This window comes from Pyrus communis, chromosome 14 (genome assembly GCF_963583255.1).
Source record: "Pyrus communis chromosome 14, drPyrComm1.1, whole genome shotgun sequence".
Classification (NCBI taxonomy): Eukaryota; Viridiplantae; Streptophyta; class Magnoliopsida; order Rosales; family Rosaceae; genus Pyrus; species Pyrus communis.
In genome coordinates, this window is record NC_084816.1 from 14,665,162 (window position 1) to 14,689,875 (window position 24,714).

General features: G+C 40.2%; 4 protein-coding genes across 4 annotated transcripts; 2 read left to right on the forward strand and 2 right to left on the reverse strand.

Moving 5' to 3' along the window:
- Positions 1-5,509: 5,509 nt before the first annotated feature.
- LOC137716519 (uncharacterized) lies at positions 5,510-8,948 on the forward strand. Its single transcript, XM_068455977.1, has 8 exons — positions 5,510-5,800; positions 5,887-5,934; positions 6,210-6,279; positions 6,438-6,528; positions 6,631-6,692; positions 7,337-7,687; positions 7,780-7,908; positions 8,727-8,948. Exons 1-6 carry the CDS (start codon positions 5,792-5,794, stop codon positions 7,591-7,593), a joined length of 537 nt encoding a protein of 178 aa, XP_068312078.1. The 5' UTR covers positions 5,510-5,791; the 3' UTR covers positions 7,594-7,687; positions 7,780-7,908; positions 8,727-8,948.
- A 361-nt stretch (positions 8,949-9,309) lies between these two features.
- LOC137714405 (uncharacterized) lies at positions 9,310-10,076 on the reverse strand. Its single transcript, XM_068453630.1, has 2 exons — positions 9,783-10,076; positions 9,310-9,666 (listed from the first exon to the last, which is right to left on the reverse strand). The coding sequence occupies exons 1-2, from the start codon at positions 10,074-10,076 to the stop codon at positions 9,310-9,312; spliced, it is 651 nt and encodes a 216-aa protein (XP_068309731.1).
- Positions 10,077-18,090: 8,014 nt separating this feature from the next.
- Positions 18,091-19,664, forward strand: LOC137715158 (ubiquitin-conjugating enzyme E2 20-like). The gene is made up of 6 exons (XM_068454394.1): positions 18,091-18,367; positions 18,561-18,588; positions 18,733-18,960; positions 19,047-19,110; positions 19,218-19,277; positions 19,393-19,664. The coding sequence occupies exons 1-6, from the start codon at positions 18,252-18,254 to the stop codon at positions 19,437-19,439; spliced, it is 543 nt and encodes a 180-aa protein (XP_068310495.1). The 5' UTR covers positions 18,091-18,251; the 3' UTR covers positions 19,440-19,664.
- A 200-nt stretch (positions 19,665-19,864) lies between these two features.
- On the reverse strand, positions 19,865-23,609 carry LOC137715157 (DEK domain-containing chromatin-associated protein 3). Its single transcript, XM_068454393.1, has 7 exons — positions 23,480-23,609; positions 23,255-23,374; positions 21,833-22,387; positions 21,136-21,275; positions 20,919-21,039; positions 20,429-20,569; positions 19,865-20,287 (listed from the first exon to the last, which is right to left on the reverse strand). Exons 1-7 carry the CDS (start codon positions 23,540-23,542, stop codon positions 20,204-20,206), a joined length of 1,224 nt encoding a protein of 407 aa, XP_068310494.1. The 5' UTR covers positions 23,543-23,609; the 3' UTR covers positions 19,865-20,203.
- Positions 23,610-24,714: the final 1,105 nt, after the last annotated feature.

A 24,714-nucleotide genomic window follows, 5' to 3' on the forward strand; every position in this document is an offset into this window, starting at 1 on the left:
AGTCTAACATCTTGTCTTCCAAATTTCCCAACATAAGAAAGCAAACAAAAGTAGAAACGGTCACGATTATTATAAACGCCATTAAAGAAAGAAGACAATGCCAGGAACCAACAGTCAAATGAGGAGATAGCTTGAACATTGATTTTATAGCTAAGAGGGGAAACAAACCAAATCGCCGCAATCCAAGGACAAAGGAGGATACAATGCTTAGCAGTTTTCAGGAAATCCAAGCAAAAATGGCACATTGGACTATCTCGAGCTCAGCGTTGGAAAAGCCCCACATTGTTGGAAAACAATTGCTTGTAATTTTCTATAAGAAGAACTTGATCTTTGGTAAGACATTGAGGCCCCAAACAGTCTTCCAAAAAATAGGGTGGGTATAATGTGATTGATGAACCTTACCCTTAAAGGAAAGAAAATCCTCTCGTATGGAGTGCCCCAAGGCATATCCTAATTTGAACGAGTACTCCTTATTCTCTGTCCAAGGCCAAATGAGGTGATCACAAGAAGATAGGTCTCCCAAAGGGTGCACTCAATAGTCACACTTTCCTCAGCTGAAATGAGGGATCTTATCGGATCTAGATTCCAAGCTCCACTATTGATGTTGATAAGCTCCTAAACCAAACATAGGGTAGGGGATAAACCGATTGTGTTAGAAAAAGGAGCCCATCTCCAAGGGAAGTCAGCCATTTATCATTCCATATATTTACTACATGCCCATTACCAACTTGCCATCGGGCTCTCTGGACAATTAAATCCCTACCATGAAGCAAGCTGCTCCAAGCCCACGAAGCATGCAAACCCTTGGAAGCGTTGAATGCATCCCCATTAGGAAAATAACACCCACAAAGGATACGAGCCCAGAAGGTCATGGGATGAGTGATGATCCTCTAAAATTGTTTGGCCAATAACCCAGAAAGTCGTGTGGCCCAGAAGAATACTTGATAACGACCCATCCAGACAATGATTGGTAATTAAAGTAGAAAGAGCTTCCGTGACAAATAGAAATAGATATGGTGACAGAGGGTCCCTTTGTTGTAACCCACGGGAGGGATTAAAAGAATCACCAAATTTTCCATTAAAAGAAATGGAAAATGACACTGTCTTGACACAAATCATAACCAATGAGATCCAACAATTATGGCAGGCTCGACGGGAGAGCACTGCTTCAAGAAAATCCCATTCAACCCAGTCAGAGGCTTTATTCATATCAATTATCATGCCCAATTCAAACCCATGCTTAGTTTTCTTATTTTTTAAGGTAGTGAAAGGCTTCATGCACCACAAAGATGTTATCTAGAATTTGATGACCAGGTACGAAAGCACTTTGATGTTGAGAAATGAGACTTAGAAGGTGGATGTTTAATCTGTCCGAAAGGAACTTGGAGAGAACTTTGCAAGAGAAATTGTACAAACTGATCAAACAGAATTGAGAGATTTGTTCCAGATTGGGAACCTTTGGGACCAACACCAGATTACTAAAATTCAACATAGGGAGAGGCTACCTTGATTGAAGAATTTATAAACCATACCTGCCAAAGCACCATTAATAGTATCTCAACAACGCTGATAGATCATGCCATGGAAAAGCTGTTTTTAGACCCCCCAACTCATGAACCGCCACTTTAATATCTTCCAAAGTGAATGGTTGTAGCATTTCACGATTAACGGCCTGCGAGACCACTGGATAGAGACCTACCAAAGCACATTCAAGAGGACGAAGACCCTCAAACTTAAACAGATTCTTGAAGAAGTCGTCAATATGCTCACATATCTTAATTTAATCGACAATCCACGAGTTCTCCCAAACTCGAGGCTCATAATCCTATTATGTTACCGTCTTTGAATTGTAGTTTTGTGAAAGAAAGAAATATTTTTGTCCCCATCCCTAAACCAGGAAATTCGCGAACGTTAAAGCCAGTATAATTCTTCCCTCCTTCATGCCTCGGCCAACAGGTTTGTGGTGGTATTGGCCATTTCCTTTCTCACAGACGAAATAACCTGGTGCTCATTCGACTTGAGCTCGAACAACAGCTTATTTATTGTCCGTCGATTGTTAAAGAATTTTTTACTTCAGGCCATAATTTTGTCCTTGCAATTGTCAATATTTGAAAACCATGATGAAAATTCAGGATGGGAATTCAGGATCCTCGACCCATGATAATTCCAAACAAAAAGGCCAGGGCCAGTACATAAAGCAAGAAAAAATGTAGAATTATAGGGTGATGATTGTACGCTACAAAAGGGTCGTGCATAAAGGCTACGGCATGCCAGTTCTCTAGCTATGAGTCGTTTATAAGCACTCTGTCCAGCCTTTCTTCAATCCTACCCAAATCATCCCAGTCCCTCTCCTAAGTGAACTTTGGACCCAAAAAATTGATATCCACCAGGGCTTTAGCTTGAATAAACTCCCTGAGGTAACGATGTGTATTAGGCTCCCACTCTCTGCCACTGGATTTTTCATGCGGCCCTAAAAGTTCATTAAAATCCCTCATGCAAATCCAAGGTCAACCCCCCACAGAAAGAGACAAGTTGTAAGTCTCCCAAAAATGCCTTTCTTGATGGCTATGAAAGGGACCGTAAAACCAAGAGACATGGGTGATGGAATCAGCAGCAGAATCTTACACAATGGTATCCAAATGAAGTTAACAGCAGTCATAACTTGAACAATAATATGGTCTTTCCACCAAAGGCACATGCCACCAGATCTTCCAGAAGCTAGCACAAAATAGATGTTGAAACCCAAGGAGCGGGCAATACGAGCTATACCTGCATCTCTACACTTAGTTTCAAATAAAGACATAACCAAGGGCTTATTTAATCTTACTTGCTCTCTAAGGGCATCATCTGTCAAGTCCTGCTCAATCCTTAACAGTTCTAAGTGACGTAGATCATTCAGGCCCTGTGGTTGCATTGGGTCAGCCACCACAACGCTAGAGGTTTTCTTGGTCTTCCACCACCATCAGAGCTTTACCTTTATCTTGTTTCGCAGGGAACTAGAAGATACATAACTACTCGAGTCCACCACCTTATCCTTCTGCTGGGAATCCCACATTGTCACCAACGGCAAGAGGCCGATACGACGGCTAGCATACAGTTTACGAACCAGGCCTCCACCCTGATGAGAAGCTTCATTCGAGTGAATTGTCGTTACAGCATCAGTCTCAGTAGACTCCAAAATGACCAACTTTTCCAATGGCCTTTTTAGAATGATTTTTGATGAGAAATAGCCCACCAGAATCCCTACCGTATTGTAATGAAGGTTTGGGGCAGAAGTTGTCACTGTAGGTACTGGAGGGGGATGAGACATAATGCTAGTTGGGGAATTTGTGTGATAGTGGGTCAGTTAACTTGGATAGGGGGATTCATTTTTGGCATGCCCATAATGTCAGTGATGGTTGCAAGAGCCTCATTGGAAAAGTAAGTAGTTAAGACAGTAGGTTTAGTTCCACTTTTTGGGTTAGAGGATAAAGGAAGTTTGGTGAAAGAGGTGATGTGGTGAGGGAGGATATTTGATGAGTGATGGTTAATGGTTGACAAGATTGGGTATGGAAATGACTTTTGCAATGGTTGATTGGGGATGGGTCTATTAGGACAAAAGGAATAAGTCCTAGAATTATGGATCGGAAAGTTTCTCTAGAAAAAGTCAAAATCAGATATTTTGTGGCATGTTGTTGGACAAGTGGCTTTGAGGTTGCTGGGTTAACTTGACAGTGGGAGTGGCCCTGGTGGTAGACAATTAGAGTTCCAATGCTGGCCCATCAGTTTGCATGGCTGACGCATGGACAACACATCTGCATAGAGAGTTTAGAACCTTGATTGATTCTGCATCCATGGCATCTGTTGAGCCACACCTGGTGTTGGTCCATTCCACCGTCGAAAGTTTCTATCACTGCTGCTACCAGCTTGGAGGTTGGTTGATTGAAACTTTTGCACCCTAACTTGTTGGCCGACCATGTTAGTTTTGCAAGAAAACTCAGTATTGCGATTCCTTACCTCAAAAGCATAGTACTTATCCAGATGACCTAACTTGCCACACCTAAAGCAGAAGTTGGAGAGGCATTCAAATTTGAAGACCACTTTGGTCCTTCCCTCATCACGTCATTCTAGCCAAAAATCATTGTGGAAAGGGTTCCTAGCATTCAGTTGTAGACGGACCCGAAGGCAGTCTCTGATTCTTTATGGGCCATCGAACAGGTATTCCATCACCAGCATTTTTCCAAAAAGTTGACCAAAGTCTCGGGCATTTTCAACAAAGAAATCTTCCAAAGGAAGGCCATGCATCTGAACCCACTAAGAGACCTAGTGGAAGGGGATCTCATCAAAGGATAAATGAGGCGGCCAACATTGAACCACTAAGCAATCCTCCACCACATTCCAATGATCATCTTCATTAACTTGGCTCGCAACGTTCTCAGAAGGGCTGTGATTGTGAACATGGAGTCGGCGAGCCACAATTTTGAAGTGCCTGTACAAAAGCCAAGCCTTTTTATCAAACCAATGGTGTTGCCCCCACGAGGCCGGAAATTCTGTTATTAAGAAAGCAACCATGCATGTCCCTCCTCTTGTGCTTGAGAGATCCAGATTTCTTTCCAGTTGAAATAGGAGATTGTTAGTATCTCGTTGGTTCTCTTCCATCTTGGTGTGTCTCAGGTGATTGTGAAAATGGGTTTTTGTAATTAGCACTTTGTGGTGGAGGATAAGAGTGAAGGTTGAGATTTGGACGGTTAATGGCTCTAGGGTTGCTGGGCTCTTATAGTGAGAGGTTGAGCTTTTTTTTGGGAAGTCTAGATGATTTTCCCACAGAAAAAGTGATATTGGGACACGTAGTGGTGTATGTGATACTTAACTTAGTGAGATAAACACTGAGACTTCATTGGGGGAGGGGGGACATTGAACTGATGAGAATTAAAAAAGGGAACCATAATTGAACTGCTGGCGATAAGTAAATGAAACTCAGGACCGGTTGAAGAGGGGAAGATATTTTGGATCTTGGGAACTTATGGATAAAGGACAAAAAGGCTATAGAAGAACACCGGGAAGGGAGAAAGTGAGATAAAGGGACTTCAAGTTTGGTAGGGAGTAAATCGAAGAGAGAATAAAAGAATGGAAAAATTGGGTTTCGAAAATTAAGCTCCATAAGCCGAAAGAGAGAGAAATTATGAAGGCTTGCTTGATATAATGGAAAAGATAATTGATTTGACTGGAAACTGGGTATGATATTTCTAAAGGGGACAAGAACACTGTATAGCAATCAGCCAATCAGAATCTAGGATTTAGAGGGGGAGAAAGGGTTAAAAGGGGTAATACTATGACAGGAGTAACCGAAGGGATTTTGTGATACAATTTGAATTGAATAACATCAGGGGATTTTTGTGTAATTTAAAAAACCTAAGAAGGGTATTCCTTAAATACAAAAAATCTTAGGAGTGCAAGTGAAACTAACCCTTCCTGTAAAGTCATTTAACCCTCCACGTACGACGTCGCATTACTTGTTGACCCGCTTTATCCTGTTTTTTCTCTCTCCCGCTCCTCTCTCTCTGTCTCGATCGGAGACTGACAAAGCCTCTTCCCCTCCCTCTCCTTTTTGAAATCCCCAATTTTCCCGCCTGCTCTCGTTCGATTTTCCTTCTGGTCTTCCTGCTCTCTATCACAGTCAGTCGTCATCCTCCTCGGTTTGCAAGTCGCAGGGCGATTAGGGTTAGGGTTAGGGTTTTTACCTGGGAGAGGCCTCAGGGAACAGCGATCGTACTCATCATCGAAAGGAAGAATTGGTTAGGGTTTCTGAGAAATGTCGACGGTAGGATTCCCCTCCATTTTTACATTCCTAAATTACTTCTACTGTTTTTCTATATTTCATTTTTCTGGGATTTTGTTCGTTCGCAGACGGAAGCTCTCTACTCCAAACTCTACGAAAAGTACACAAAAATCAAGGTGTTCTGTGTTCTTTCCCATTTTTTTACCATTTGTTTTTCTCATTCATTTTTTTGCTTAATCAGTTAATTGTATGTTAAATTTGCTCAGGAGAAATTTGAGGTTGGGGAAATAGAAAGTAATTGTCTTTTTGTGCTTCTGAATTTTGGGTATATTGTAAACGTATTTGTAAGGACCTACGTGCTGCCTATACTCTGAATTGGATATATCTATTTAATCTAATCTGTTGTGTCGCCCTTTTTTCCTAATCCACGGTGGTTGTTATGCCATGGCAGACGAAGAAATGGTCGGAGTTGGATGAAATTGGTAGAGAACAAGAAGGAAAGTTCAAGCATTATGTATCTGGTATTTATTTTTCCGTCTTAGGATTTGTTAGAATTATCATGCTTGATCTCCTTTCTCACGTCTTTTAAAAGCATGATTATTTTCCATAATTGTGACTATGGCTCAAACTCTACTGCCTCTCTTTGGCCCAACTTTGTTGTTTATTTACTATCTTGCAGTTGCAGAGGAGTATATACAACATTTGCGAAATCAAAATGAGAGGTTGCGCTTGGAAGTTGATGAGCTGAGAAGTGAAGTGGCTTCTATTAGGCATGAGATTCTAAGTTCTGTTGGATCCATTAGAATTCCGATTAGTCAAATTTTACTATAACAACCTAACAGGCTATGAAAAATGTATCACGTGGAATGCAGGTCCACCAAAGATGAACAATGTACCGAGTTCCAGAATCTTTTGATGGAAGAGAACAGGACAAGTAAGACAACGCTGTAACTACTATAATCCATGTGAAAGCATCTGGATCCTGAGTTTCTTTCTTTATTCTAACTGAGCTTATAGGAATTTTCTATTCACGTATACTATGGAGTGTGATCTCGGTGAACCCCGTATTTATTTTCTGATAGGAATTAAAATGTCATTATTTTATAGGTTTTTGGAAATTGAATGACTGATTTTGCATATATTGTTAGAAGCTAAAATGTCACTCATGTATAGAATAAAGATTGTTGTTAATAGTTATCATTAAACATGTAAATCTTGTTCTTAAATTCTTGTTCTGGTTGCAACTTACAAATTAGTTCAGGTCTGCTGCCATCACCTGGATTTAAAGAACTCTAGTGATGTTACGAGAGTTCACCTGTCCCTATTTTAATGCGAATGAATACAATCACGATGCTCTTTAAAAAGCCCAAAAAAACGAAGAGGGTGTTAGATGGACATCAAATGTGGAAGAAAGACAAATCACCAAAAAGAGAAACAAAATGGAAAATCATTTTCGCCTGTGTATAGGATTCCTTAAATTTGGAAAGCATTTATAAGCTTCTTTAGTTTTCTTTTGCTCAACCTGTGGTGGTCATCTAATACCTCTTTCTGTTTATTGATGACTCATATTTTTGGCAGATAAAGAACTTTCTGAAGAAGTAGAGAGGCTCCGAAAGCTGCAACAGGTGGGAAATCTATTGAATGATAGCAACACAGACAATGGTGGACTGTGTACACCTGCTAGTGGTCAAGTATCCGGAGCAGCAGGAAATCTCTCAAAGAGAAGAAGGACAAGTAAACGTAGGAAGAATTCCCACTCTGAGACAGAGGATATAGTTATGCCTTCTTGTGGGGCTGTTATAACTGTTCCAGAGGTATTTCTGATAATCCTATAAAAAATATATTTGAGCAGAAACTTATTGGCTCCTCTTTTTTCACTGACTAATGTAATCTTTCAGCCACAATGGCGTAGAACGATTGAAAGACAAGGTATGTGTCTCCATCTCTGAAACTGAGGTTTTTGGTATGGTATTTTTTTCACATGGTATTGGGTTATTTTAGGCGTTGTATGTTGTTTCCAGGTTGTGTAAAACCAATTGGCCAAGTGAACTGCGTGTTTCAAGTGCTTGTTGAGTATATGGTGGATTTAAAGTTCTCGACTGTTAGTCAAGCCGAAGAAATATGCATCTCAGCTGTGCATCAATCAAGTGGTAATTCTTAGAGTTTGAACAGTCTCTACATTCCAGCTTGAATTTTTCCCTCAAATTTGTCACTGTTTTTCTCCTCTAGTCTGATAAGTGCTAGCATTCTATTTTTTCATCGTTTGGTATATATTCTCTAATTCCGTATAATAAGCCCAATATTTGTTATTTTAGTTTAAAAAAGAATCCTATGAATTGGTAACTGCCTGGGTTAGTGAGCACTTCTCAGAGGCAACATAGACGGATATTGGAATTGAGTAAGAGCTGCTAGGGAACCAAGCCACTTTCAGACTACTCAAGCTTTGGGCTTTAACAATTCTGATTTTCTGACAATGCCAATTGAGCCTAATACCTTATGAACATCAATGTGTCACATTGTAGGTTTAATTTCTCATTTAAGTGGAAAATTTTGTCATTTGACAAGATTACAATTGAGTATCAGAGGCAGGCTTATAGATAAGTCCATGAGTATGTTCAAAGTTTTGGCTTAGCCTCCTAAGCTCCTACGAAATCATGCAAAACATGTTGGAAAAAACTGAAACCTAACATTCAAGCGAAGTGCTAGAATGGCAATCCATTTCTGACATGCTGAGCTAGCTAATAGATTTGGCCAAATTACCGAACTGAACAAACAAGTCGATGTTAGGCTGTAGTCTGACTACCTGCTAGTGTAATGTAAACCATATCCTCTCTGTAATTATTTTCTTGCCCGAAGCACTGGAATTGAAGTTTTATGCTTGCATGTTCCTACACTGATATGGATATCATGGCGTCTCATGAATTAGTTGTTGGTATCAACATTTGATGATTATCTATGGTTGTAACAGGGTACGCCTTCAATCTTACATGGATGAACAGAGCTGCAGGTAAAATAGAGCTTCTGTACCGCACCTCATCCTTGGGAACGCTTGAGAGGGTAGCACCAGAATGGATGAAGGATGACATAGTGTTAAGCCCAAACATGTGCCCTATCTTCTTTGAAAGGTTATCTCGTGTTGTCAAGCTGCACTCCTAGTAGTCCACCACCCCACCCACCCCCACCCCACACCCCACCCCCCCCCCCCCCCCCCCCCCCCCCTTTCCTCTCTCTCTGTTCCTCTTGTTGTCTAGGGATCGTTGTAGGTTATATATATATTGGAAAGTCTGAATTGCACATTTTTCTTACAATTGAAGGGTTGAAATTTGACTAAATCTCACGTGATCCTTTGCATTTGAAAAGAAATTAAGAGCATTTATTTGAGAAATGGTCGACCACATGACCGCATGAGCCACGATATGACAGCTATTGCCTATATTAGTATGTACACTACATGTTCAAGTTGAACTACATCGTCAACGGACCTAACTGGATGTATAGTTCTGCTGTAAATTTGTCACGTTATTTGTTGAAAAAATATGAGCAAAAACTGCTCACATGGAATGGATACCTGTGCCCCCCTCGCTTGCTTTAGCAACAGATTCTTTGTTAGTTTCCCGTATGGATTCAATGCGTCGGGTGCTAACAAAATTCCTCTCAGGAATACACGATGGAGTTCCAACCTTGGCAGTGCTATTAAGAACCTTAACCCCCACCGCAATCAGATCCTTCTTGTTGAAAACATAATTAGGTAAAATATTGAGCACGCAAGGATAGACCGCTTCGTCAGCAAATTCTTTCTTCTTTTCCTCGATTTTGTTGATATAGGCCTTAAAATGAGCAGATAAGCGATAGATGACATCGTCGATAAATATCTTGATGCCCAAGTTACTGGCAAATTTCTTGGCGCCCTGCGTCACTTTGACATCGAATGCCAAAATGGCTGCAAATTCTTTCTTCTTTTCGATCATTTTACTGGCCTTTTGACATCCTTTACGTGTACGAGGCCTAAGCTAGTACCACTAACCGGTATATTAACTTCTGGGGCCTTGAGAAACTCTAACAATGCTTCCAAGGAGCCGACGGTAGATGCTTGTACCCAAACTCCCTGACTAGTGCTTTTGTCAAACATGCTGAAATCTAACTCCATAACGGCTAAGTTCTTGACTGCTTCCGTGTCGTCATGAGGCCCTACCACAGACCGAGAAGTGCCGGCAATAGCATGTTCAAGACCCTCCACATCTACAATCTTGATGAACTGTGCAGCCTCGATTTCACTATGATCTTGATAATCTGTTCCCTTCACACGAAGTTCATTCATCGATTTTGGTGTCATCAAAGCTTGAATTGAAGTAAGGATAGGTCATGCATGTCGCAAACAACAATTTGATCACCTTTGGGAAGCATACGGTTAACTAGTACGTCTTTTTATTGATTGAGAACGAGTGGTAACTGCTGTCTTGGTGTCTGCATTCTTTACATCTTTTTCTGCACGAGGTTCAGGCTCATAAGAAGATCCATGTTTAAGAGCATCATCCCAGCTCTTTGCATCCCATTCAGCATCGTCATTGTCACTTTGCAAGATCTTTCCTCTACACGCATTGAATATTCCACCTCTAAATCTACAGCCTTGTCACATTCCACATTATCCATCTCCAGTACGACATTTAGATGGGCCGCTGCTCGTTTTGACTTCCTTATCTGATGCAATCATGCAAGGGTCTTTTAGCCGGGTTCTCATCGGTGGTAGTAGGGATAGGCAACCCCAGGACGATACATTGGCAAGTATCTGGTTTCTCGTTGCTGCCCACCAGCAAGCTGCTTCTTTTTCCTTTGCACTAAAAATCTTGCCTTGTTGTGTCGCTGTAGTAACTTCTCCTTTTCCCTTTCCTTTTGTGATGTCGGACCTCCTCCTTTTCCCTCTCGAGTTGCTCCTCCCTGAGCCTCTCTTTTTTATTTCCTTAGTCTCTGTTCTTCCTCCTTTTTCCTCCTCTCTTCCTCTTTTTTCCGTCGAGCAGGGCCTCTTGCTTCTATCTGACATGCTTCGGCACTTTCTTGTCCGCGGCCGCTTTTACCGTCACCTGCTGCCGCTGATGCCTTTTCTCCTTCTCCTTCTCTCTTCTTCTTTTCCACAGCAGACTGCATAGTAATATCAGCAACTTCTTCTCATAAGAAGCATAAAATATAGGAATGAATTTCTGTATATTAACATCAACGGGATTTACAGCTTTATATAAAGGCTAACATGACTTGTTTCCTATTCTATTCCCTACAAATAATGCTAACTGATAACCTAATAGGTAAGTAAATATCTATCTACAATATTTGACAAATCAATCTAAGATTCCTTTCTTAACACTCCCCCTCAAGTTGGAGTGTATGTTAATGACACCCAACTTGTTGAGTAAGATTTCAAATTGTGTCGAGCTCAATGGTTTGGTGAATATATCAGCTAACTGATCACCCGTCCGTACGTATGACGTGCGTATCATTCCTTTTTGAATCTTCTCGCGCACTAGATGACAATCAATCTCTATGTGCTTTGTTCGTTCATGAAAGACGGGATTTGAGGCAATATGTATAGCTGCCTGATTATCACAAAACAAGGAGACTGGTTGATGATGATTCACTTGCAAATCGTTGAGAATATTCCGCAGCCATGTTATCTCACAGCATGTAGTAGCCATAGACCGATACTCGGCTTCGGCGCTAGAACGAGAGACTGTAGTTTGCTTCTTAGTCTTCCATGAGATTGGTGCTTGGCCAAGTAATACGCAGTAACCAGTTATCGATCGCCTAGTGTCTCGGCATCTAGCCCAATCAGCATCACAAAATGCTTTCAGCTGCAATGAACCTGTGGAAGGAAAGAAAATGCCTTGCCCAGGCGCTTGTTTAATGTATTTAAGGACCTTGTGTGCAGCATCAAGGTGTGGTTGCCGAGGCTTCTCCATGAATTGACTTAACACATGTACCGCATAAGCCAAGTCGGGTCTGGTGATGGTTAAATATATCAATCTACCCACAAGTCTTCTATATGAAGGGGGATCATCCACCAGTTTGCCTTCCAGTTGCGTGAGAGCCAAGTTTTGGTCTAAAGGAAACCTGGAAGGTTTCACTCCGAGAAAACCAACATCATCCAATATCTCCAGGGCATATTTGCGTTGACATAGAGTGATTCCATGCTTCGATCTTGCAACTTCTATCCCCAAAAAATACTTGAGTATCCCCAAGTCTTTTAGTTGAAAACGGTGAGAGAGAAGTTGTTTGGTTTTGTTAATCTCACATAAGTCATTCCCTGCCAGTATAACATCGTCAACATAAACCAATAAAGCAATGAATGTACCTCGATGACTTCTGGTGAACAGAGAGTAATCGGACAAAGATTGTTGAAACCCATCAGCCTTGAGAGCATTGGATAATTTTATGAACCATTGCCTCGAAGCTTGTTTTAAACCGTAGAGGGACTTATGCAATTTGCATACTCGAGTCTCCCCCTTGCGTCCAAAACCAGGAGGCAAAGACATGTAGACGTCCTCTTCCAAGTCACCATGTAAAAAGGCATTGTTCACGTCGAGCTGGTGAAGGTGCCAGCCTTGCAAGGCGGCAACACTTAAGAGGACTCGAACAGTAGTCAGCTTAGCTACGGGAGCAAACGTGTCACGGTAATCAATTCCTTCAACCTGATTGTATCCTTTGGCAACAAGACGGGCCTTGTACCGTTCGATAGTGCCATCAGGTTTGAGCTTCACTTTGTAGACCCATTTGCAGCCAATAGGACGTTTGCAAGGAGGAAGTGGCACGAGCGTCCACGTATGATTGGCATGAAGTGCCGCAAGTTCAGTTTGCATGGCAGCACGCCAATGGGGATCCTGGACAGCCTGGGAATAGCTAGTGGGTTCCTTATGAAGAGTGAGATGAGCGACAAAAGCTTGATAGGAGGGTGAGAGATAATTATAAGATAAGTGAGAAGAAAGGGGATGGGGTGTACCTGACGATGACCGAACCACGTTCGTGGAAGATGTGGGAGCCGGCCGGGAAGGGAGAGACGCCTCGACATGAAAGTCCTGCAAAAAGGAAGAAGGTTTGGTGGGTCGGGTACTTCGGCGGAGTGGGGGTGGGAGTGGGGTGGTTGTGGTCGGGGGAGCAGGTGAGGAGGGAGGGGAGGTGGTAAGGGTGGATGGAGCCGTGACATCAGCGAAAGGTGGGGATGGTGTTGGTGTAGAATGAGCATAAGAAGCAATATCAGTATGGGGGTGAGAAGGGTGAAAGGGAGGTTCCATGTCAAAAGAAAGCAAGGGTGCGGAAGGTGGTGTTGGAGGGGAGGTTGTAGGGGCAGGTGAGTCTAAATGAGAATAAGGAAAGTTATCTTCAAAGAAAAGCACATCTCGGGAGATAAAGACCTTTTGAAGTTGAAGATCAAAAAGTTTATAGCCTTTTGTACCATAAGGATACCCGAGAAAAATGCAACGACGTGCACGGGGATCAAATTTGGAGGGTTTGTGTGCATGAGTGGATGCAAAACAAAGACATCCAAAGACTTTGAGGTGAGTGTAAGTGGGTGGTTTGTGAAACAGCTTTTCATAGGGAGTTTGTCCATGAAGAATGGGAGTGGGTGTGCGATTAATGAGATAAGCAGAAGTAAGGATAGCATCCCCCCAAAATCTTTTAGGTAAATGAGCTTGAAAAAGCAGTGCACGAGCAACATTAAGCAAATGACGGTGCTTGCGTTCAGCAACACCATTTTGCTGGGGTGTGTGAACACAACTAGTTTGATGAATAATTCCTTGGGATGCATAAAAGGTATCAAGTTTAAACTCGGGGCCATTATCACTGCGAATCATTTTAACGTGAGTGTTAAATTGTGTGGCAACCATATGAATGAAGCGAGTGAGAAGATCCTTTGTATCAGATTTATGTTTCATCAAATAGATCCATGTGCACCTAGTATGATCATCAACAATGGTAAGAAAGTACTTTGCACCAGAAAGAGAAGGTACTTGATAACCACCCCAAATGTCAACATGAATTAATTCAAAACAAGAAGTAGTAGACATGGAACTTAAAGGGAAAGGTAACCTTGTTTGTTTAGCCAAAGGGCAAATTAAACATTGAGTGAGATCACATGTTTTATTGGAGACAAAGGGAAACAACATAGTAACTTTAGGTGATGGATGGCCGAGGCGTTGGTGCCAAAGGGTGGGAGAGATGGTTTGGATGGTATTGCATGTTCCTTTCTTTGGTGAGTCAAGGTAGTAGAGTCCCTCCCGTTCAATTCCCGTCCCAATCATCTTCCCCGATCGTAGGTCCTGGATGACACAAAAATGGTTTAAGAAAAGGGTAATAGCAAATGAATCATAAGCCAATTGACTAATGGATATTAAATTTAACGTAAAGATTGGGACACAAAGAACATTGTCAAGAATAAAATTAGGAGAAAAAATGACTTGGCCAACATGAGTGACCGTGGCAAGGGATCCATTGGGTAATGCAACAGTGTGATTTTGAACAGGCCTAGAGGATGTAAGGGACTCGGGGCTGCAGACTATGTGATCTGTGGCACCACTATCCAAGATCCAAACATTGTGCTTGCCATGACGCATGAATGAAAAGGCCTTACCTGAGAGATCATCGTGGCTGGAAGAATTACCAACATGATTAGCAAAAGAAGATTTGTTTTGATGCAACATTTTAAGGATCTGCTTGCAATCTTCTGGAGAGAACGGGAAGTTGGAGATTTCTTTGTTGGTCACGGCAACGTGATTTCCTTTTGCAGAACGGCTTGGGTCACTGTCTAGGACTGCTTTTCTTTTGCGGCAATACTCGTACGAATGGCCCTTCCAACCACAGAAAGTACATTTGATGTGTGCCCGACAGTTCTTTGTAGTGTGATTCGTCTTATTGCACTTGTCACATCGCAAACCACCATCCTCAGGTTTAGATTCTCGGCTTCCACCTTTGACAGCGAATACAGCAGCTTCTGGTTGGGCAGTACTTCGTCCACTTGAAACTTCGACTTGCCTTTCATGACGAAGAACAAGTGAGTAAGCCTTGTTAACAGTGGGCAAAGGCTCGAGAAGGAGAGTGTTGCTGCGAACAGTAGAATAAGACTCGTTCAAACCCATGAGAAACTTCATCGTCTTCTGGGTTTCAATGTAGGAGGTGATCTCCTTCTTTGTGTCACAGCCACATGTTGGGATAGAACACAACGCATCTCGTTCGTCCCAAAGGCTTTTTAGTTTGGTGAAGTATGTGCTCACGGTCATAGTACCTTGTACGCAGTCGTGAATCTCGTTTTCGATGTGAAACAGTTGGACAATATTCACATGGGAAAACCTTTCTTGCAGGTCAAGCCACATATGCCGTGCATCCTTGCAGTGTATGACGCTCCCAGAAATTTCTTTGGACATGGAACCGAGCAACCACATTTTTACCAAGTTGTTGCATCGATTCCATTGTTGTAATTCTTCGAGTTGTTCTTCATGAGGTTTCTTGACCGTTCCATCAACAAACCCTAATTTGTTCTTTACTGTCAAAGCCATGGTCATGGATTGAACCCATGTGCCATAGTTATCCTCCACGAGAGACTGCGGCACAAGTATTGCACCAGGTTGGTCTGAATGATGAAGGAAAAGTGGGTGATTGGGGTGTTCCCACTTTCGATGCGAAGCCATGCCTGACAAGGTTGGCTTTTCTGATGTATCGCCCATAGCGATGGCTGGTAGGGTTTATGTTTGTTGTTTTGCCTTTTATTTTCCCAGATATCGTTCACTCTGGTACCATCATAAGAAGCATAAAATATAGGAATGAATTTCTGTATATTAACATCAACGGGATTTACAGCTTTATATAAAGGCTAACATGACTTGTTTCCTATTCTATTCCCTACAAATAATGCTAACTGATAACCTAATAGGTAAGTAAATATCTATCTACAATATTTGACAAATCAATCTAAGATTCCTTTCTTAACATCTTCGTTTTCACCCGGATCCGCGATTAGACCAACTGTGTCAAGTTTGGACTAATGATGACTTGAGAATCAGCAGCTTCAAATCTAGGAGTACTCATCGTATTTGTTTGATCTTGAATCTTAATGAGAGCTTAGAGTTTAGATAGTTTCTTGATGTTAACTGATAGAAAATCCCTTTATATATTCATCCATCACAAGCCCGACCATGGCCTTTAAGCAATCGGGAATCTTTAGGATTCCTTGGGAGAATAGGAAATTGATGTAGGACAAGATATGATTCAATTCAGACGAAGCAAGACAAAGAAAATAAAATGTTTCAAATTTTGAGAAAGATGAATTAAAGTTGCGAGATATTGGATTCAAATGATATGGCGACTGAAAAGGCAGTAAGAAATATTCGCGAGTCGTAATTGGACTTCTAACATGTTGTTTTATAGAAAATCGTGAGCAGAATAAGACTCATGATTCACCATGAGTTTGTCGTGTTTAAGGCAAAATAAGATGGTTTTGATTTCCAGATCAAAAACGAACTTATCGTTTTACGTTCGATTTTACTTCTTTTACATTCCCTAAGACTCCCTGTTCTAATGACAATCGATCGTGGGAAAAGCAAAACTCTAAGCGACGTTGTTCGTAAGGGAAGTACCGAATATTGAGTAGGAACACGTTATGGGATTCGCCTATAGCCAACCTCATCAAATTTTCATGAAGGATATTCATTATTTCAAAGATTGTGAATGTATTGAAAGATTTCACCTATGGATTGAAGATGTCAAGTTGTTCTTTGAAATTATGAAGATTCCAAACGAGAAGATCGTGAAGATAGCTTCCAAAAGGGAATATCCAAATCGCAAACAAGCTCAGCCAATTGTCGAAGCAAAGAAGGGGGAAGAGTCTCGAATGAAGGTGATTGGAGAGCCGAATGATGAGATCGTATTTGAGGAGTCGACGACGAATTCTGACATGGAAGTTGAATCGCCAATTCAAAATGATGTTGTGATTGAAGGGGAAGCCATAAAAAGAAGAAGACAATGATCAAGTTGGCATCCATGACGAACAAGATATTGGTGAAACTCAAACTATTGTGGTCGATATGGCTGTAGGAGATAAGCCATTTTCAAACGCGAACATGAACTGCCTAGCATGTGAACCTGGACAACAAGATGAGTCAACTACATATTCAAATCTTATTTATGGAATCGACCACATAGTTATACCATCTAGGTTTGAAGAAGTTTTGGCTCCTCATGTCAGAGGTTATATGTGCTTTTCTAGCTTCGTAATTCCTAGTGTCAGTCAATTTTAAGACAAACTCGAGGTCAAGTTCCCTTCAAGTGGAGCCTGATGTAAACAAGGTAAGAGTAAATTCTGACGAAAAAAGATAAAGCAAATAAAATATTTCAAATTATGGAAATGATGAATTAAAGTTGAGAAATATTGGAGTTAGTCGACGTGGTGATAGAAAATGTAGCAAGAAATATTCTGGTGTCATAATTGAGCATATAATATGTTATTTTAAAGCACATCACTATCAAAACAAGACTCATAGTATACCATGAACCCGTAGAGTTTAAGGCCAAAAACGATGGTTTTGATTTCCAAAACATCGTTTTAAAGTTTGTAATTAAAATCAGACTTTTCGTTTTAATTTACTTCTTTTACATCCTTAAGACACCCCTAAACTTCACAAGGATCGAGTTAAGTCTATTTAAGCCCTATGGCTCCCAAATTAATGTCTCATTTTAAGTATTATTCAATAAATCTTATAAGTGAGGGGTCTTAAGTTCGATTTTCTTTAAAAGGGGATTTGAACCACATTATATGGCCGACCTATTGTCAGGCTTGACCCAACCTTCACCCTCTTAGTGTAGATGAAAAATAAAATGTGTGTGATTCCTACTCTCACTTGAGATTGAGACCCATTTTAGAAATTAAATTTCTTAATTTGTTTTTATGCATATTTATCAATTGTAAAACCATAATATTTGACTTTCATACAAATTTTTTTTAAAACTATTCGATTTTAGTTAATAATTAATTCGATATCAATTTATTATATTTAGCCCAAATCTCTTACTTTTTGAAGTATTTAAAGTTATCACGAACTCACATGTAAAAATGGGTATCCCTACGTTTTACGGATCACAATAAAAATTGGCCCGGAAAAAAAGGAAAGTGAAAAATGGAAACCAAATAAGTAGCCGTTGAAGATAAAGAAAGGAAAGAAAATATTACAATAAGACACCAGCTGCATTTGCAACGTTCGGAAAATTTTGAATACCTTTACGCCCCTCTGTCCGACGTCGTTTAAGTCCCACCCCATCAGCGTTTTAAACCAAACTCTGCAAACCCATCTTCTTCCACATCTCTCTCTCTCTCTCTCTCTCTCTAACTCGTCACTCAGAAAAGGGAAAGAAGGAAGGAAAGAAGGGCCTTCTCTCTCTGTGCGTTTGAAAAGCCGAGTCTCTGGTTGATTTCCGTTTTCGATTTCTGTTTTAGGAAAACGAAGAGAAAGAAAGAGGGATTATGGCTGCCGTGAACCAAGATAACAGTCTAGTAGTGGCCGGAGCCACTGCCCCCTCGAACTCAAAGCAATCTCAGCCTCGCCCGAAGACCGTTGATTCGCAGTCCGTTCTCAAAAGGTACCATCATAATCCTACTTTACTGGTGAAGAATGATTAATGGGATTTCTGGGTTTTTTGGGGGATTCTCTTTGTCAGATGAGCTATTTGAATAATGGATTAGAGTTTAAATTCACTAAATTTGTTTTGATAATTGGAGGTTTTCGAGGTTTATAAATAATCTAACCCTTTATTGTTGTGTTTAATCGAACAGGCTGCAATCTGAGTTGATGGCCTTAATGGTAAGACCTCCCCCAAGACTCGATCTTTTCTCCTTATCTTCCGTTTGGATCCTTATTAGAATTTGATTGAATATGTTTCGAGATAGTAATTTTGATGCTTGTTAGATAACATTGGATCGGATTGGATTGGATTGGATATTGTAGATGAGTGGGGATTCTGGGATATCTGCTTTCCCCGAGGAAGACAACATATTCTGCTGGAAAGGGACAATCATTGGAAGCAAAGAGACCGTGTTCGAAGGAACGGAATACAGACTCTCCCTCACCTTCCCCAATGACTATCCCTTCAAGCCTCCGAAGGTCAAGTTTGAGACTCTCCTCTTTCATCCCAATGTCGATCTCGTCGGCAACATTTGCCTGGATATCCTTCAGGTAACTTCCTCAAACTTGTACTAGTCCAATTCACACTCTCAATTATAATATCGTTTGTCCTATGTATCTAAATCAATTGGTTGCAGGATAAATGGTCATCTGCTTATGATGTGAGAACCATACTCTTATCCATCCAGAGTCTTCTAGGAGGTAATCAATTTTCTCTAACACGTTTGCTTATCGAATTGGATAAAATCTGAATCGAAACGAAGGTTGAGTGCGTACCGAATTTCAATCTTTGTTTATGTGTATTGCAGAACCGAACATCAGCTCTCCTTTGAACGCTCAAGCAGCACAACTGTGGAGCAACCAAGAAGGTAACAACGCGTTTGAATTGAATTTCCTTTTACTAATTTTCGGAAGAAACAAAAAAGCTTTGTTACCATGAGAAGTGTCTGACTGAGTAATGCTTTCTGTGCGTGTGTTTTGCAGAATATAGGAAGATGGTGGAGAAGTTGTACAAAGCTCCGAAGGCTTAATAATCGAGACGATGGCAAAGAAGTTGTGTTAGATTAGAGAGAGTTGAGTGATTACTATAGAATCCAAGCCTCTCTAACTTGGATTAGAGAGCATGGATTGGATTAGATTGGATTGTTAGGAGGTTTTTTTAGTAATTCCTTGATTTGTTATTGTTCTTGTGTTTCGCTCTCTTGTTTTCCAGATGAGATATTTAGACAATGTTCATCAAAATTCTGAGTTAAAAATTGTCCTGTGTTTCGCTCCCTCTCTTCTTGGCTGTTGTCTCTGTTTGTTCAGATTTAGGTGTTGGACAAGTCAATTGTTATGTTAACAAGCAACATTCTTACAATAAATCGTCAATTTGTTTGATTCGTATAGATGATGACCAAACAATCTTCGAATCGAATGAATATTTCTAAAGATGATCTTGACATCAGGAAACAAATGGCAACTTCAACCAACAATTGGGGTTTTGCTGTAGGGCAGAAATCTTGTGGTGATTTAAGAAGCAGCAGAACTAGATTTATGATCAATTCGAACAATACCATGGCGAACAAAACTCTCAATCGCAGTGTAGGAATAAACCAAACTTATAAAACCATATGCAATCATTACGATTAACAGGGATCTAAATCTCAAATACTACGTAAAATCAACAACAGGCGTCTAAGCTTCTACACTGTCGCGCAATATTTTCACCGTCACCGCCTGTTCTCATTCGTAAACCCAAATTACTTCTTTGAGTTCAACCCAGATTACAAGCTTGACTGAAGGTACAAAAATCCTATGGCTTTGATGATGTGAGCTGCCGCAAATTGTACTTGGCCAACTGCTTGTACTTGTCAACAACACCGATCAAGCAAATAGTCTGTCAATCAAAACAAAATGGGATCTTAAGCTAAAAAGAAATCAACAGTTCAAACACGAGTATCTTTTTACCATAATTCTTCTTTCGAATGGTGGCGTGACAAAAAAGAAATAGGCGCACAAGGAAAAGAAACTTTCTTACCCTGCAAATTTCTACAACAATGGTCTTATCAGGATTGCTGAGGTCAACTTTGTGCGGGGCAGGCACAGATTTTGCCACTGCATTTATGATTTTCATCCTGTCAATACCGGTGTTTGCACGGGCTTCATACAGGACTGCAAACTGAATGGAAGATATAATAAAATCAGAAACCATCTCAAGTATCTAGTAGATTAAAATTTTGTTTATACTCAAATAACTCCGAACTATGAGTGTTAAAAACAAATCACAAAAAGTAAAAAAAATGTCAGAAAAAGCTCATCAGATTTATTTCCAGTTCATTAATAAATCTCCCACTGGCTACATTCAGCAAGTAGAGGCAGCTTTTCCATCACAGACTTTTGTGTCTTATGGTGAAACGATCTCTTAAGGCAGTCAAAACAAATTAAAATCGGTTTGTAATGATAAGAGAGATGTGGATATCTTTTTTGTTAATAACAAAAGGCAGACGAGGATTAATGACATATCTTACCTTCTGAGGATTCTGAGTTTCCACTGGAAAGTGCTGTTCAAGAAGTGGTTTGATTGCTCTTGAAATTTCCTCTTCTGAAGAATAGCATGCTACTTCAACGGGTAATACTCTTAGGATAAACCTATAATATGCAAGTAATAACAGCCAGTGTGAGAATTGAGATCTCTCTTCCATACATATTCTTTGTAAAAATAACATAACAAGCAAAATAATAAACCTTGACATGTGTTTCTTCGTTGCAGCAGCAGATGTCATCATATGCTGCACAATTGCGTTAGGGCTAGGATCTCCCTCTCTCTTCCGCATTTGAACAAAGACAACACCGTTGCAACCCGATTCAAGGGTGAAAAAGCGTCTCTATAAAATAATCCAACATCAGCATAAGAAACCATTCCCTTAAATTGATTACAAGGAAAGTTAGAAGGATTAATCATGTAGCACACACACCAAGATATCTGAAGAGATATGCAACTAACTTAAAACCACCCAGAAAAAAACCTATTTCGCATTCAAAACCACTGGGAAATCAAGGAAAAAGATGATCAAGCTAAGCAAGGGTAATGAACTATTAGAATTCAGTATGCTAGAGCTAGTACTGAAAAATACGAGGGACATGGGATGAAAACTGGATCTGTAAGACAGGCTAGAACAGAAAACTACTCCTTAGACACTAAATTCAATAAATTAAGGTGTTCAACTGTGCATGCCCTTCAAAAGAACTAACCTGAAGTAGGAGAAATCCTAGGAAATGAAAGAGGAGATGGTCATACTAACTAAGCTAGTGAACCGTTAAAATTCAGAACGGTAATGCTAGTACCAAAAAAGAGAGAAATCAGCATCACAAGATGAAACTCAGGCAAGTACAAAAATGTCAAAAAAAAAAACTAACATATTAGCACATTATAGAAGCTCACCTTGTTCTTATCTCCCAGTTCTTGAAGCTCAGCTTCAATTAGCTTATCAATGGACTTGTCTTCCACTTTGTATGGGATTGTACATTCTGATGAATCTGTTCCTAGACATTGTTTCTTTGCTGGTGGCTCCTCAGCTTCATTTGCACAAATTTCCTTACTTAAATTATCCTCTTTCTTGTCATCAGTGTTTTCCCCAGTTTTATTTTCTTCACATGTGTCATTTTTCTTCTGGTGTTCTGATTTCTCACTTGTTGCATTATTATGACTGGCACCATCACTACGAGAATCACTTTTACTCTCTTCACCCACTTCACCCTCTTCATCTGCTTCCTTGTCCTCTCCTCCTTGTTTCTTGTCCTCTCCTTCTTGTTTCTTTTCATCTCCTTCTTGTTTCTTTTCATCTCCTCCTTCTTGTTTCTTTTCAGCATCATCATCATCACCCTCACTACTGGAAGAATCAGAATACGAGAACACTATTTTCTTATTTGAAGGTTTAGAGGGTGCCTCAGAAAGGTTTAAACCCGAATCCTTTCCACTGACTAGCTCTTCATAAAACTGCAAAACAAACCAAAACAACCAAATAGATTAGTTTCTCACCTAAGACAGCCAAGAGAAAGAAAAAAAAAGTCTAGGACACCATCTTCTAAGTTTAAGAGCACTCGGCATTTTGATTTATGGGAAGGAAGAACTAAAAGTAGAAACTAAGATACACTCTCTCAATATGTTATGAATTCTCTTAAAAGAAGATACATATACACATAAACCAATACGTATACAAATTGTGCTCTTATTTATTTACCTGTACCAATACGTATGCAAAGAGTTTTCTTATGGCCCTTAACTATTAATAATTCAAACTTGGTGTCGCACATTTAAGGATGAAAACAAAGTTAATAAGGGGGAACCAACGGATTTTAAATGATACCCTCTTCTCTTGGCCCTGTCACTATCAGTTGCCCATATTCAGTATGAACTGTTACTTCTCCCAAAGGGATAAACTGGGATAGTCCATGGGTGGATGTGGAAGGACTACTCTAGGAACCACCGCAAATCTTATGGCTAGTGGATGAACGGTACATTACATGGTATTGATATTATTATTCACCTTTTGGCCATTGAAACGAAACACAGATAGTAGTAGGTCTCTAAGAAGCAGCTTAAAAAGACGGTTACGCCAAAGTCGGGCCAATCCATGTACAAACACAATTAAGTTAGACGAGAAATCCAACCCAAAAGCAGAAAAGTAGCAACAAAAAAGAAACCCCACACAGATTAGTAGCAAAAAAAGCAGAAATTTGGAAAAATAGCACCTCCCATATCAGCAAGTAGAGTATGAAAAAGGTAGAACAAGTAAAAACCCAGATAGAAAATTAGGAAATAAATATGGGATTTGAAGAAAAGAGAAAAGAAGAGAGAGCTTACAGAGTCAATAACATTAATGGCCTCCTGCGAGGCTTGGCGTTCCCTTCCGCCATCGCAAGTGATGAAGAATCCTTCTACTCCTGGGTGTAATGGGTACGCGCCTTTCTTCTTCACCGCTTTCTGTACATCATTACAATTTAACAACAATTAACTTCTCACTTAACTAACAATTCAACTCTGTCTAATTATCTCAGAGAAATTGAGAGAGAGAGAAAGAAAAATGACGTTGTAAGGGAGATAGCGCTGCTTCCCCTTCTTGGACTTGGTGGATTTGTTGTCCGTCGCCATTTGTGAGTTTCAGTAGCAGTTTGAGAGAAGACGAAGGCAAAAGACGAGGAGGCGCGGCGACAGCAGTTGCAGTTGCAGTTGAGCAGTTGATACCTCCTCTATTGGGTGAGTGACTGAGTCCACAACGCTGGGCCTTGAGGGCCTTTTGTTTTGCTGGACTACAATAACACCGGATTGGACTTCTTTCATCTTTGTGGGCCAAACCATTCGATTACACTGTATTCTCTCCCGCTTTTTTTTATTCACGGGTGAATTGTTGAAATTTAACTAATCAATTGTGGTTACATTCACATGTGAATAAAATGTGCATATGAGCAAAAGCTTCTCCAGCATATAGCCATCGTTCATACAATTTTAAATTTAATTTCATTTTTTTCAATTCTTAAATGGCTGAGAAATGAGAATCACATGCCATTTTTCTTTTTAAACACATTTTTGTTTATTTATGTTCATTGTTTTCTTTACTTTGTTCAATTCAATGGTTAGAAGTAAATAAAAATACTAAAAAGTGTGTAAATATCAACTTGTGCAATGCATAACAACTGACTCAAGCTCAACAACCACACTAGCATGCAATAATTGTGGCTAATTCTTAACGTATTCACCAAGTTTCGACCTTGGAATCCCAATTTTCTCCAAGTAAGCCAACACAGGTATCATATATTTTCTCACGCCATATCCAAGCATTAACGGGTACTCATTAATGTCGTCAACGGACTATCCCAGTTTCTGAAGGAACTCTACTCTCTCCCTCATGACTTCATCAGTAGAAGGCAGCTCTAAGTTTTCCAATCCATCAGGAACAATGTCTAAGTTCTTCAAACAATGATGACCCGAGAGACAAGCTTCACTTTTCGACCTTGGGCGACGCCTCAAGTAACGGAGGGCATGTCATACTCTGGAAACTTGGAGGATTGAGTTGAAAATGCATAATTCTGTACAACTCTTGAAGGGTTTTTGTTAGAGTAAAATTGGCTATTCCTAAACAAAATGCCTGAGTCTGTAATGTCTTAAACTAGTACATGTTTTCCGTTATAATTATTTTAGTTTAAATTTGTCCCTCGTACTCTCGATCACTAAACTAGCAATCATTTCAGAGACATCCACTCAAGTAAGTTCGGCATGCATATGCATTCACATGATATTGGTTTATGTTCAATGGGCGCTTTTAA

What these genes read in the sequence shown, in the direction of transcription:
- LOC137716519 (XM_068455977.1), top strand. An exon ending in GTTCAAGCATTATGTATCTG is followed by an intron (nt 6,280 to 6,437) that starts GTATTTATTTTT and finishes ACTATCTTGCAG; the next exon opens with TTGCAGAGGAGTATATACAA. An exon ending in GATGGAAGAGAACAGGACAA is followed by an intron (nt 6,693 to 7,336) that starts GTAAGACAACGC and finishes TATTTTTGGCAG; the next exon opens with ATAAAGAACTTTCTGAAGAA.
- LOC137714405 (XM_068453630.1), bottom strand. Translation starts at nt 10,076, where the DNA reads ATGAATGAACTTCGTGTGAAGGGAACAGATTATCAAGATCATAGTGAA. An exon ending in CCCCAGAAGTTAATATACCG is followed by an intron (nt 9,667 to 9,782) that starts GTTAGTGGTACT and finishes AAAGTGACGCAG; the next exon opens with GGCGCCAAGAAATTTGCCAG.
- LOC137715158 (XM_068454394.1), top strand. Translation starts at nt 18,252, where the DNA reads ATGGCTGCCGTGAACCAAGATAACAGTCTAGTAGTGGCCGGAGCCACT. An exon ending in CATCCAGAGTCTTCTAGGAG is followed by an intron (nt 19,111 to 19,217) that starts GTAATCAATTTT and finishes TGTGTATTGCAG; the next exon opens with AACCGAACATCAGCTCTCCT. An exon ending in ACTGTGGAGCAACCAAGAAG is followed by an intron (nt 19,278 to 19,392) that starts GTAACAACGCGT and finishes TGTGTTTTGCAG; the next exon opens with AATATAGGAAGATGGTGGAG.
- LOC137715157 (XM_068454393.1), bottom strand. Translation starts at nt 23,542, where the DNA reads ATGGCGACGGACAACAAATCCACCAAGTCCAAGAAGGGGAAGCAGCGC. An exon ending in AGCGCTATCTCCCTTACAAC is followed by an intron (nt 23,375 to 23,479) that starts GTCATTTTTCTT and finishes AATGATGTACAG; the next exon opens with AAAGCGGTGAAGAAGAAAGG. An exon ending in CCATTAATGTTATTGACTCT is followed by an intron (nt 22,388 to 23,254) that starts GTAAGCTCTCTC and finishes TTTGTTTTGCAG; the next exon opens with TTTTATGAAGAGCTAGTCAG.